Source organism: Lipotes vexillifer, unplaced genomic scaffold, assembly GCF_000442215.2.
Source record: "Lipotes vexillifer unplaced genomic scaffold, Lipotes_vexillifer_v1.1 scaffold413, whole genome shotgun sequence".
NCBI lineage: Eukaryota > Metazoa > Chordata > Mammalia > Artiodactyla > Lipotidae > Lipotes > Lipotes vexillifer.
The window spans coordinates 1,927,752-1,942,013 of NW_006769725.1; the positions used below are offsets into that span (position 1 = coordinate 1,927,752).

Below are 14,262 nucleotides of genomic sequence, written 5' to 3' on the forward strand. Positions count from 1 at the left end.
TACTACAGGCAACTCTATGCCAATAAAATGGACAACTTGGAAGAAATGGACAAATTCTTAGAAAGGTATAACCTTCCAAGACTGGAAGAAAGAGAAAATATGAACAGACCAATCACAAGTAATGAAATTGAAACTGTGATTAAAAATCTTCCAACAAACAAAAGTCCAGGACCAGATGGCTTCACAGGTGAATTCTATCAAACATTTACAGAACAGCTAATACCCATGCTTCTCAAACTCTTCCAAAAAATTGCAGAGGAAGGAACAATCCTAAACTCATTGTATGAGGCCATCATCACCCTGATACCAAAACCAGACATAGATACTACAAAAAAAGAAAATTATAGAACAATATCACTCATGAATATAGATGCAAAAATCCTCAACAAAATACTAGCAAACAGAATCCAACAACACATTAAAAGGATCATACACCATGATCAAGTGGGATTTATCCCAGGGATGCAAGGATTCTTCAATATATGCAATTCAATCAATGTGATACACCATATTAACAAATTACAGAAGAAAGACCATAAGATCATCTCAGTAGATGCAGAAAAAGCTTTTGGAAAAATTCAACACCCATTTACGCTAAAAACTCTCCAGAAGGTGGGCATAGAGGGAACCTACCTCAACATAATAAAGGCCATATAAGACAAACACACAACAAACCTCATTCTCAATGGTGAAAAACTGAAAGCATTTTCTCTAAGATCAGGAAGAAGACAAGGTTGTCCACTCTCACCACTATTATTCAACATAGTTTTGGAAGTTCCAGCCACGGCAATCAGAGAAGAAAAAGAAATAAAAGGAATACAAACTGGAAAAGAAGAAGTAAAACTGTCACTGTTTGCAGATGACATGATACTATACATAGAGAATCCTAAAGATGCCACCAGAAAATGACTAGAGCTAATCAATGAATTTGGTAAAGTTGCAGGATACAAAATTAATGCACACAAATCTCTTGCATTCCTATCCACTAATGATGAAAAATCTGAAAGAGAAATTAAGGAAGCACTCCCATTTACCACTGCAACAAAAAGAATAAAATATCTAGGAATAAACCTACCTAGGCAGACAAAAGACCTGTATGCAGAAAACTATAAGACAGTGATGAAAGAAATTAAAGAGGATACCAACAGATGGAGAGATATACCATGTGTTCTTGGATTGGAAGAATCAATATTGTGAAAGTGACTATACTACCCAAAGCAATCTATAGATTCAATGCAATCCCTATCAAATTACCAATGGCATTTTTTTACAGAACTAGAACAAAAAATCTTAAAATTTGTATGGAGACACAAAAGATCCCGAATAGCCAATGCAGTCTTGAGGAGAAAAAACAGAGCTGGAGGAATCAGACTCCCTGACTTCAGACTACACTACAAGGCTATAGTAATCAAGACAATATGGTACTGGCACAAAAACAGAAATATAGATCAATGGAACAGGATAGAAAGCCCAGAGATAAACCCATGCACCTATGGTCAACTAATCTATAACGAAGGAGGGAAGGATATACAATGGAGAAAAGACAGTCTCTTCAATAAGTGGTGCTGGGAAAACTGGACAGCTACATGTAAAAGAATGAAATTATAACACTCCCTAACACCACACACAAAAATAAACTCAAAATGGATTCGAGACTTAAATGTAAGACCAGACACTATAAAACTTAGAGGAAAACATAGGAAGAACACTCCTTGACATAAATCTCAGCAAGATGTTTTTTGATCCACCTCCTAGAGTAATGGAAATAAAAACAAACAAATGGGACCTAATGAAACTTAAAAGTTTTTTCACAGCAAAGGAAACTACAAACAAGACAAAAAGACAACCCTCAGAATGGGAGAAAATATTTGCAAATGAATCAATGGACAAAGGATTAATCTCAAAATATATAAGCAGCTCAGGCAGCTCAATATTAAAAAAAACAAACAACCCAATCAAAAAATGGGCAGAAGACCTAAATAGACATTTTTCCAAAGAAGACATACAGATGGCCAAGAAGCACATGAAAAGCTACTCAACATCACTAATTATTAGAGAAATGCAAGTCAAAACTACCATGAGGTATCACCTCACACCAGTCAGAATGGGCATCATCAGAAAATCTACAAACAACAAATGCTGGCGAGGGTGTGGAGAAATGGGAACCCTCTTGCACTGTTGGTAGGAATGTAAATTGTTACAACCACTGTGGAGAACAGTATGGAGGTTCCTTAAAAAACTAAAAATAGAATTACCATAGGATCCAGCTATTCCACCACTGGGCATATACCCAGAGAAAACCATAATTCAAAAGGACACATGCACCCCAATGTTCACTGCAGCACTACTTACAATAGCCAGGTCATGGAAGCAACCTAAATTCCCATAGACATACGAATGGATAAAGAAGATATGGTACATATATACAATGGAATATTACTCAGCCATAAAAAGGAATGAAATTAGGTCATTTGTAGAGACCTGGATGGATCTAGAGACTGTCATACAGAGTGAAGTAAGTCAGAAAGAGAAAAACAAATATCGTATATGAACACATATATGTGGAACCTAGAAAAATGGTACAGATGAACCAGTTTGCAGGGCAGAAATTGAGACACAGACGTAGAGAACAAACGTATGGACATCAAGGGGGTAAACTGGCGGGGTGGTGGTGGTGGTGGTGTGATGAATTGGGTGACTGGGATGGACATGTATACACTGATGTGTATAAAATGGATGACTAATAAGAACCTGCTGTATAAAAAAAAAAAAATTCTAAAGAAAATAGAAAATATCCTTCAGAAATGAAAATGAAATAAAGGTATTCTCAGAGGAAGGAAAAAGAGGACAACTGGTCTCCAGCGAAATGCTCTAAAAGAAATGCTAAAGGAAATCCTTTAAGTGGAAGGGAAAAGATACCTGAGGAAAACCTGAAATATCAGGAATAAAAGAAGAGCAACAGAAACAGTAAATATCTCAGTAACTATAATAGATTGTCCTTTCCCTCTTAAACTCTTTAAAACATGTATCACAATTAAAATCAAAAGTTATACACATTACATTAAATTATCACATCAAAAATTTTTTCATACAAATCAAAGCAAAAAAACAAAAACAGGCAGAAGATCTGAAGAGACTTTTTTCCAAAGAAGACATACAGATGGCCAACAGGCACATAGGAGAGTGCTCAACATCGCTAATCATCAGGAAAATGAAAATCAAAACCACAATGAGGGCTTCCGTGGTGGCGCAGTGGTTGGGAGTCCACCTGCTGATGCAGGGGACACAGGTTCGTGCCCGGGTCCGGGAGGATCCCGCGTGCCACGGAGCGACTGGGCCCATGGGCCATGGCTGCTGGGCCTGTGTGTCCGGAGCCTGTGCTCCGCAGCGGGGGAGGCCACAGCAGTGAGAGGCCCACGTACCACAAAAAAACAAAAAAAAAAAACACAATGAGATGTCACCTCACACCTGTTAGAATGGCTATTATCAAAAAGACAAGAAATAACAGTGTCGGCAGGGATGTGGAAAAAAGTGAATCCTCATGCACTGTTAGTACAAGTGAAATTGGTGCAGCCACTATGGAAAACAGCATGGAGGTTCTTCCCCAATTTAAAAATACAGCTACCATATGCAGAAACTCCACTTCTTGGTATTTATCTAAAGAACACAAAACACTAACTCAAAAGGATATATGCACCGCATGTTCACTGCAGCATTATTTATGATAGCCAAGATAGGGAAACAACCTAAGTGTCCATCAATGGATGAATGGATAAAGAAAGTGTGGTGTAAATATTTACAATGGAATATTATTCAGCCATAAAAAAGAAAGAAATCTTGCCATTTGCAGTAAGCTGGATGGACCTTGAGGGCATTATGCTAAAGTGAAGTAAGGCAGACAGAGAAAGACAAATACTGTATGATCTCACTTATACGTGAAATCAAAAAACAAAACAAAACAAAACAAAGAGCAACGAGCTCACAGATACAGAGAACAGATTGGTGGTTGCCAGAGGTAGGGAATAAGGAATGGGCAAAATGAGTGAAGGGGGTCAAAAGGTACAACCTTTCAGCTGTAAAATAAGTAAGTCCTGGTGACGTAATGTACAGCAAGGTGACTGTGGTTAATAACACTGTATTGCATATTGGGTCGCTAAGAGAGTAGATCTTAAAAATTCTCATCACAAGTAAAAAATTTTTGCAACTACATACAATGATGGATGTTAACTAGACCTATGTGATCATTTCACAATATATAAAAATATTGAATCATTATGTTTTACACCTGAAGCTATATCAATTGTCAATTATATCTCAATTTTTAAAATACTATGTAATACACATATGAAGATGTAAGTGGATGTAAAACATATAACGCCTACAACATAAACAGAGGAACATAGTGAGACCTATATGATGGTAAGGTTTCTACACTCCAATTAAGTGGCAAAATGTTCATTTTAAGTAGATTGTGAAAAGTTATGTATATCATAATTTCCATAGCAACTAATAAAAAAGACTATACAAAGAGATATTGTCAAAAACTCAATAGAGGACTTCACTGGTGGCAGAGTGGTTAACAATCTGCCTGCCAATGCAGGGGACATGGGTTGGAGCACTGATCCAGGAAGATCCCACATGCCACGGAGCAACTAAGCCCGTATGCCACAACTACTGAGCCTGTGCTCTAGAGCCCGAGCCGCAACTACTGAGCCCATGTGCCACAACTACTGAAGCCCACATGCCTAGAGGCCATGCTCCACAACAAGAGAATCCCCTGCTCGCCACAACTAGAGAAAGCCCACACGCAGCAAGGAAGACCCAACACAGCCAAAAATAAATACATAAATAAATTTATTTTTAAAAAAAACTCAATAGAGAAATTACAAGGGAATAATAAAAAATATTCAAATAATACACAAGAAGGCAGGAAAGGAGAAACAGAAGAATAAAAAACAGAGAGAACAAACAGACACCTAATAATAAAATGCTGGACAGAAATCCAAACATGAATAATTACATGAAGTGTGAATGGTCTAAACACAGAAACTAAAAGATATTGTCAGAAACTGGCAAGGCTACAAGCAAAACTGACTAATTAGATCATTACTGCTGTGACGATCCATGAAATGTCAACCTTAACCTCTGACTCTACAAGTACAATTTCCAGCTCTTCCTTTTGTCATTAGGTCTTTCTAATCAGTAATATCTCTGTTATTTACTAAGCTCTCTCATTTTCCCAATTTCTCAACTGAATATTCTCATGATTTGGAAAAACATAAATTTCCTGAGAAATTTGAGGAAGTAATTACTGTATGGAAACAGTTTTTCCCCCCTATGATGTGTCCTGCACTGAGAGAGATTTGTTGAAGTCTTCTAGTGTTAGTATCTTTTTATTTCTCTTTGCATGTCCTATACTGTCTTTTTTATGAAGGTACCTGCTGTGTTAACTGGTGCATAGACATTCATTACATGTATAACTTCATTCAGAATTGTACCTTTCAGCATTATGTATTTTGTCTCATTTAATGCTTTTTCTTTTTTTAAATTTATTTATTTACTTATTTATTCCTGGCTGCATTGGATCTTCATTGCTGTACGCGGTCTTTCTCTAACTGAGGTGAGCAGGGGCTACTCTTCATTGCAGTGTGTGAGCTTCACATTGCGGTGGCTTCTCTTGTTGTGGAGCACTGGCTCTAGGCATGCGGGCTTCAGTAGTTGTGGCAGACAGGCTCAGTAGTTGTGGTTCGCGGGCTCTTGAATACAGGCTCAGTAGTTGTGGTGCACGGGCTTAGCTGCTCCACGGCATGTGGGATCTTCCCAGACCAGGGCTCGAACTCGGGACCCCTGCATTGGCAGGCGGATTCTTAATCGCTGCGCAACCAGGGAAGTCCTGATCATTTAATGCTTTTTGACATGATGCCTACATTGTCTGATGTCAGGATAACCCTGATTTCTTGCTGTTACTACTTTCTCATACCTTTATTTTTAGCTTTTCTGTAACATTTTATTCTCAATGTATCTCTCATATTCAGCATAGCTTGCCTGTGCTTTGTGAAACAATCTGAAAATAATTTTATTAGAGTTAATCTTCATTCATATTTATTCATAATGACTAGTTTGTTTGCTCTCAATTGTCATATTATTAAGATATAGTTAACATACGTAAAAATTAAATATAAACAAGATTTTGAATAAGTAAAAAGTTTAAAGGCCCATAAAAATGCTCACTAACCAAGTTTCAATTTCTTATTGGCTCTGGGTACATAAGGACGGACACTGGCTTACTAACCAGACCTGCCAATATTAGTTACAACAATAACATTCTCATAGTTTCAAGATTATTGGTTTAAGACATAACTCAATTTGGACAGGTAGATGGAAAAACAAAAGGAGGCTGGGCCAGTACTGCCAAGACAAACTCAAACTTCATATACAACACTAAGACACAGAACAGAAAGTCACTCTGCAATAATCCTCACAGGCACATAAATGCACTAATTAAGCAATAGAGCAGAATTTTTTTTTAACTCGGATTTTAAAATGGATTAAATGGATTGTGATTCATTAATGAATCACAACCAACATTTTTAAAAAATTGAAATGGGATAGTACTAGAGTGTGCTATACACACCAAGTACTGTATTATAAAATTGTTTCAATTACATAAATGTGTTAGTTTGCTAAAAGTGCCATAACAAAGTACCACACTGGGTGGCTAAAACAACAAAATTCATTTTCTCACAGTCAAGATGTCTGTGGGCAGGGCTGCTTACACTCCAAGGCTTCTCTCATTGCCTATCTTCTCCCACTGTCTTCACACTGACTTTCCTGTGTATGTGTCCTGATCTCGTCTTCTTATAAGGACATCAGTCACATTGGATTAGGGCCCACCCTAAAGACCTGATTTTAATTTAATTACCTCTTTAAAGACCTTATCTCCAAATATGGTTAAATACAGAGAGACTGGGGTTAGAACTTCAACATATGATTTTGGGGAGGACACAATTCAGCCCATAACAATGTGTTTACACATATATTATGTATGTATATATACACTGTCTCACAATCCAAAAATTTTTTAAATATCTTAGAGGACTCTGAATAGATGTTTTAAATGTATTTTAATATATTGCAAGCTTAAGGGGCTCAGCCTTAATTTTTTTTTTTTTTTTTTTTTTCGGTACGCGGGCCTCTCACTGTTGTGGCCTCTCCCGCTGCGGAGCACAGGCTCCGGAAGCGCAGGCTCAGAGGCCATGGTTCAGCGGCCATGGCTCACGGGCCCAGTCGCTCCGCGGCATGTGGGATCTTCCCGGACCGGGCCACGAACCCGCGTCCCCTGCATCGGCAGGCGGACTCTCAACCACTGCGCCATCAGGGAAGCACAGCCTTAATATTTTAATGGAGTCTTAGGCCTCTTTCAGTCTCCAGATCGTCAGGTCTTAGTGAGACAGTTTAGAATTTAACTACTGCAGGGATACTCATAATGTATTCCTGATGTAATTCATAGAACCATGTTCCTATGAACAAGACAGTACTTTTGCTGATGTTCTTACTCAACCATTACTTATTTAAAAAAATAATAGTGTTTTAGGTCTAGGGTTTGTTTATTAGCATAGAAACTCTAATAGTTACATTTCCATGTTTTAGAGAACATTATCAATTACTATATTGACTTCCCAAACTACCAGATTAAACTACAGAAATTTAAAGGCATAGTGTCTCTCCCCTGTCTTTAATCCCAAAGGCCTCAAGTATCTGAAACCAGTTTAGTTGATGGCTAACTTAGATATATCTTCAGGGCCTGAGGAAAAATATTGATGTTTTAAATTCTCTAAATTCATTCAAGGCAACATTAATCCTTTGTTTTAAAGTGTACTATATTACATACACGAAGCTACAGACAGGTAAAAATTAATATATAAGCCATAAAATATTTTAAATAGCACTTTAAGAATACAAACAACCACACTTTATATTTAGGCCCCACGTCTAAGAAAATTTCTTAATAATTTAGCTTAGAAACATTCCCAGCCTAGTCCTAGTGAAGTGTAACATGTCTGATGATCAATTCTGGGTCCATACATTATTAACAAGTTTGTTGAGTTGGATCAGTAACATAAAATAAATAATGATGTAATGAATAGACCAAATCAGGCCAGTTGGAGTCTGTAACAGTATTTGGTCATGTCAGTTTTGAAAGCCATTGGAAACCTGTCCATATACTTGTTTTGTCAGAGTAACTGATTACTTCCAAAGTCGAATAGATTAAAGGCTGGTTTCACACCACTGGTACTTTTAAATTCCATATCTTTGCATTTCACTGCCCTCACCTCAACAATTTTAACTCCCCAGGGCATACCTCTACCTTTCTTCCACACTTCCAAGCTTTCACACACTTTGAGCAGAGTACTGAGATGCAAAAAGCTTTCCTTGTTCTTTTTCTTAACAAACACATTTTTTAACGTACACCTGGCATTCTGTGAAAATCTAGGAAAGACTGCAAAGGACATGTGATCTCAGTCAGGCTCACTTATATGAATCTGAGAGTAAAATGTCCATCTGTCTCTCCCAGAGAGAAAGTATAGTTTTATTTTTTACTATGACACTCATAAATTTAGTAGTTCACACAATCATGTTTGATTTGTTAAATCAAAAATTCAAGAGAGAAGGGGGTAAAAAGTACACTAAAAAATAAGTACTTCATAACCGTTCCAGCTATGAGTTCAGACTCTCTATATAAAAATATTATCATATCAATAATTAGTTGTAGTAATAAAAAAACCTGTTTTATAATATATGTCAGAAAAAACTAATATGCACTCTTTAATATCTGAGGGAAGAGGTAAAACAAATCATATTTCAAATGGAAATGTAAGTACATTCAAAGCAGGAATCTTATTCATTGCTATATCCCCTGAACCCAGAATATTACCTAGCATATAGTGGATTCTGAATATTTGTTAAAATTTGAAAGAGATAAATAAATGAAATCATCATTCTATTTTATAAAGACAATAACTGAAGCCAGTTAAGAAAATCTCACTCAAAATCTCACAACTGCTAATGAAAAGAATTGTGACTTGGACTCATTTCTTCTAGACACAAAGTCTTAGAGGGTTCATTCCATTATTTCGCATTTTCTACACTTGCCCGAAAGCCTGAAGGACATCAGAACACAAAATGAAAAATCTCAAACCTATTCCTCTCTTCAACATTTTCTGTACTCCACACCACCAGTTCTCAAATCAAATTCACCTTTCTACCCATTAGAGCACCGCATTGTTTGGTTTTGTACTATCCTGCATTACCAAGGCAATAGACAAATATGGAGGTGTATGGCTGAACACTTCATTACAATGGGCTTCACATCAGTGGGATTCCACGTTAAATAATATATCAGTTTATCATATTGCTGAGGCAACTCCAGAGAACTGTACTAGGTTAAAACTTTCTGAATGATTCATTCTGGTATAGTTTACACTGAAGAAAAAGAGGGGGTTTAAAGTAACTTTCCTTCATAGTCATCAGTCTTGTTTCTTTTTTTCCCTACCACACATTCAGCTCATTAGGTCTCGACATATCAAGACAAACATCTACAAAAGCACTTGCCCAGAAGCTCATTTCTCATATTTAAAAGTTAATAAGCTGGGCTTCCCTGGTGGCGCAGTGGTTGAAAGTCCACCTGCCGATGCAGGGGACGCGGGTTCGTGCCCCGGTCTGGGAGGATGCCACATGCCACGGAGCGGCTGGGCCCGTAAGCCATGGCCTCTGGGCCTGCGTGTCCGGAGCCTGTGCTCCGCGGCGGGAGAGGCCACAGCGGTGAGATGCCTGCGTACCAACAACAACAACAAAAAAAAACAGGAATTTGGGCTGTGAACAGAAAGATACTGAATCTCATAAGTGTGAGGTAGAAATGCTTCTCCAAATGCTATGATGAAATCATACCTGCAATGATGTACACTTGAGTATACAAACAGTGAGAACCAGACATGAATTATTACCAATGAAGAAAGATTCTATTTCTCTAAGGTTTTTTAAATTCTTTATTTTATTATTATTATTATTATTATTTTTGGCTGTGCTGCACAGCTTGGGGGATCTTAGTTCCCTGACGAGGGACAAGGGACTGAACCCGGGCTCTCGGCACTGAAAGCACAGAGTCCTAACCACTGGACTGCCAGGGAATTCCCTTAAATTCTTTATTTTTAAATTTAGATCACATCTACTGTTTACCTCAATTTGTACCAAGATTAAGCACCTCCCAAAGCTTATCCAGCAAATAATTAAAATTTCATGGCATGGTCAGGCTTAAACCAAATTCCACCTTTTCTGACTATATGCCATTATACAATACAATGGTATATGGAGTCAACTGAGCTTTAGACTTCAATGTGAATTTACTTACAAGAAATTACATTAAAGAGGAGAAATGTCTTAGAATAACGCTCAAACTACCACTTTAAAAGCTACCTGCTTTAAAAGCTGAGTTCTGTTTGAAAGACCAAAATAAAGAATGTTTTAACATGGCTCATTTCTCCATTAAATAAACATTTATTTAATGTTAAATGAGCAAAATTCTGTACTAAGGATTATGATTCCTATGGCCGTCTAAATGAAATAAGAATACAATGCAGCAAATACCAAATGACATGTTACAGCTGAATACGTAAAAAACAGAGGTGTTAAGTAATGTTAATAGGACTAAAATAATTAGGAAAGTCTTCCCCAAAGAGATCATTATTCAATCAACTAATGACATTTTCATTGTAGGAAATGCGCAGAGACAAAAAGGCAAGGACTAAGTAAGATATTCAGCAAATATATTTTAAGTGGAAGGCTAAATTGGGGACCTAATGAGATAAATGTGGAGAAGACAGCAGACCTAACTGATTGATTTTACATTCAATGTAATAGGAAATAATATCAATACTAAAAATACTTGGATAACAGAAGAGCAAGATCAAGAAGCTAATGGATGAAGATATTTCTTTCATACCTACACGTAGGGCAGACTATAATACTGAAAATAAAACCAGGAAAACTGTGCCAGTTACCCAAAGGTAAGGTGATGAAGGTCTGTGTGACACTGGCTGAAGAAGGCTTAGTGTAGCCAGGTGACAGGCCGGGGGGTTATAGGGGGAAAGATCTACTAGAGTTTCTTTGCAGCCAAGGTTACCACAAAACTCAAGAAAAATTTCTGGGCTACTGGAAAACTTAAAGGCCCAGAGGTCTTCAGAGCAGCGCCCATCAAGAAGATCCCACAACTACAGTTTCAGTGGTACATATGAGGATGTTCTGTGACTTCCATGAGGTACCACGGAACTGTCTTAGGACTGAACAAGAAGAGTAAAGCTTATTCCATTAATCACTCCAAAGCTGGCCACCTGGATTTTAAATCCAATTTGATACTATGCAGACAATAAAGTTCAGTTACAAAGTCAAAACACATGTTCTTAACACATTAAATACCACACCTTAATGCCTTTGGTGGAAGATCTCTGTGATATTATTATTCTTAAGTGGAAATTAACCCTTACTCGTGAACAGGAATTAAAAGGATTTCAAGAGCATAAATTCTTCTCTTTTTTAAACATCTTTACTGGAGTATAATTCCCTTACAGTGTTGTTAGTTTCTGCTGTATAACAAAGTGAATCAGCTATATGCATACGTACACTCCTTATCCCACCCCTGTAGGTGGTCGCAAAGCACCCAGCTGATCTCCCTGTGCCATGCAGCTGCTTCCCACCAGCTATCTATTTTACATTTGGTAGTGTACATACGTCCATGCCACTCTCTCACTTTGTCCCAGCTTACCCTTCCCCCTCCCCGTGTCCTCAAGTCCATTCTCTGTGTCTGTGTCTTTATTCCTGTCCTTGCCCCTAGGTTCTGCAGAACTTTTTTTTTTTTATTCCATGTGTGTGTGTGTGTGTGTGTGTGTGTGTGCGTGCGCGCGCACGCGCGCGCGTTAGCCTACAGTATTTGTTTTTCTCTTTCTGACTTGCTTCACTCCGTATGACAGATTCTAGGTCCATCCACCTCACTACAAATAACTCGATTTCGTTTCTTTTTATGGCTGAGTAATATTCCATTGTATATATGTGCCACATCTTCTTTATCCATTCATCCGATGATGGACACTTAGGTTGCTTCCATGTCCTGGTTATTGTAAATTGTGCTGCAATGAACACTGTGGTACAGGACTCTTATTACTTGATGTAAACAGTAAAGGCATAATGACTCTTGCTCAGGGATTGCCTATTCCATCAACTCCTTGAAAAAGACACCCCGGTCCCTGACTGGAGGAAATTCAAACAGGTTATACCACTCACATGGTTCTTTTTAAGGGGCAACCCATTATTTGGTCATAAATTACAGCAGGCAGGTACACCTGAAAGTCATAAATTGTTTTGTCACATCAAATTTTCCCTTTTTTTCCTACTGAAAATAGGCCCCAACCTGCAGAATAATAAAAAGGAAGTATAAAACCAAACTAGCAATTAAAATCACTGAGGAAAATATAGGTAGGAAATATTTAAAATTTCATAATGCTTTATGACCAGAAATACTGAATAATCATAGATAAGTAAAAGTTGCCTGTCATCACAAAAATCAAAAAGAACTCACAGGAGCTATAGTTTGTTAAATCAAAGAAGTCACAAGTCTTCAAGCCATTAATAATGATTAACAAATCACCGGCACCATGTTGGGGGAGGGGGACGCAGAGGTCCAGTTCTTGTTGGAAAAAAGCGTCTGGTAGAGAGCCCCAAATGACCCAACAGGCCTCTGTGCTAACTGATGGCATTTTCCATGTACTAAAGGAAATGTCAAAAGGCACCCTTAAACAAAGGAACAATCCAGAGACAAATCCTGGCGATAAAATAAATGTGACTGCTAAGTATCTCGTCGGCAAATTGATACACTCTGAGGTGTTTTTCATTTGAGAGAAATCTTAGGTGTTTACATTACCAGTGAAGAAATATGAAATGTTAGGAGGATCTGAAAAAGGGTCTCTTGCACTGTATTCCCCTTTTCATAAAAAAAGAGGAGAAGTCTTAAAAAAAAGAATTTCCAGAAGGCCAGGTTCAAAGACATAGGAACGGCTTTACCCACAGTCCCACGTCTGGGGCAGGGATTCTGCGCCGGGCCACGCCAGGGCCCCCGAGGCAGAAGCCACCCACCACGAATTCCCAGCCTCTCAACTGCGTCCCTCCAGAAACAGAGAGGCCTTGACTTTCCGGTTGCTCACGTGACCCCACTCAGAACGCGTTTCTAGCCGAGCTGGGGCCGTAGGGCCACCTCGCTGCACGGCAACCTCCAGTGATGGGCACCCTGAGTGCGCCCCGTACGTGCGTGGCACATCGAGGCCGAGCTGGCAGCCCACCTGCTACCTTCACAGGCACACTCCACTCACGCACTTCGCTGCCACTACTTTCTTTGCCTCGGCTCCCGCTTTCGGAGAAGCCAAGCGGTACTGAAACAAGTTACGTCCCCTCCGTTCCCCGAACAAGATGCCCAGGCGCGGAGCCACAACACCCCTTCCCATCACGCTCCCGAGGACCGACCCCCACGGGCGGCCCCTCCGTTCGGCCCGCGCCCAGGCTCTCGGGGGGCGCTCCGGCGGGGCGGCATCCCGGGGGCGCGGGCGGAAGGGCTAAGCGGCGTCTGCTGCGCCGCCGGGGGGCCTGCCCGTGACCTTGACCGAGACCGAGGGGGGGCCAGCGGGCTTACCTTGTTGAGATGGGGGCTCCGGGTCACGGCGTAGCCGCGCTGGGGGGTGTGTCGACGGCCGGGGGCTTGGGGCTGCATGGCGGGCGGCGCGCGGGGTCGGCGGGGTCGGGTCCGGCCGGGTCGGGCGGCTGATGCTGCCGGGACTCCCGAGCTGACTGTGGCGGCGGCGGCGGCGGCGGCGCTGGGGAAGGGCCGGCGGCCGAGGGCGGGCGTGGGTGGGAGAGAGGGGGTGGACGCGGCGGGAGGGGCCGGCGAGGAGCCCGTGTCCCCAGCCCGGCAGCCTGCGAGAAGCGCTGAGTCATGGCTGGGGGAGAGGCGAGCGGCGAGCAAGGAGGAGGGGGAGGAAGGGCGAGGCCCGGGCGGTGCCGCTCCCTTCCACGCCCAGGTCCCCGCTCGCCATCGGTTTAGAGGCGCAACCGTCCCAGCCCATCGCTGCGTGGGACGTGGCTCGGTGTGGCGCACGCAGTGCCCTCCTTGCTCCAGAGAACCAAATGGGGAGCAAGGTCAGGTTCCCCCCGCCCGGCCCGTGG

At 40.5% G+C, this 14,262-nt stretch overlaps 1 protein-coding gene across 1 annotated transcript in view; it reads right to left on the bottom strand.

Annotated features, from left to right (window-relative positions):
- The window catches only part of ME1 (malic enzyme 1), a 194,458-nt gene extending 180,585 nt beyond the window's left edge, over positions 1-13,873 (bottom strand). The window contains exon 1 of the mRNA XM_007445885.1: positions 13,733-13,873. Within this exon, the coding sequence (XP_007445947.1) occupies positions 13,733-13,810 (78 nt within the window). The 5' untranslated portion in view covers positions 13,811-13,873. The remainder of the gene's footprint in view (positions 1-13,732) is intronic.
- Between the last annotated feature and the right edge of the window lie 389 nt (positions 13,874-14,262).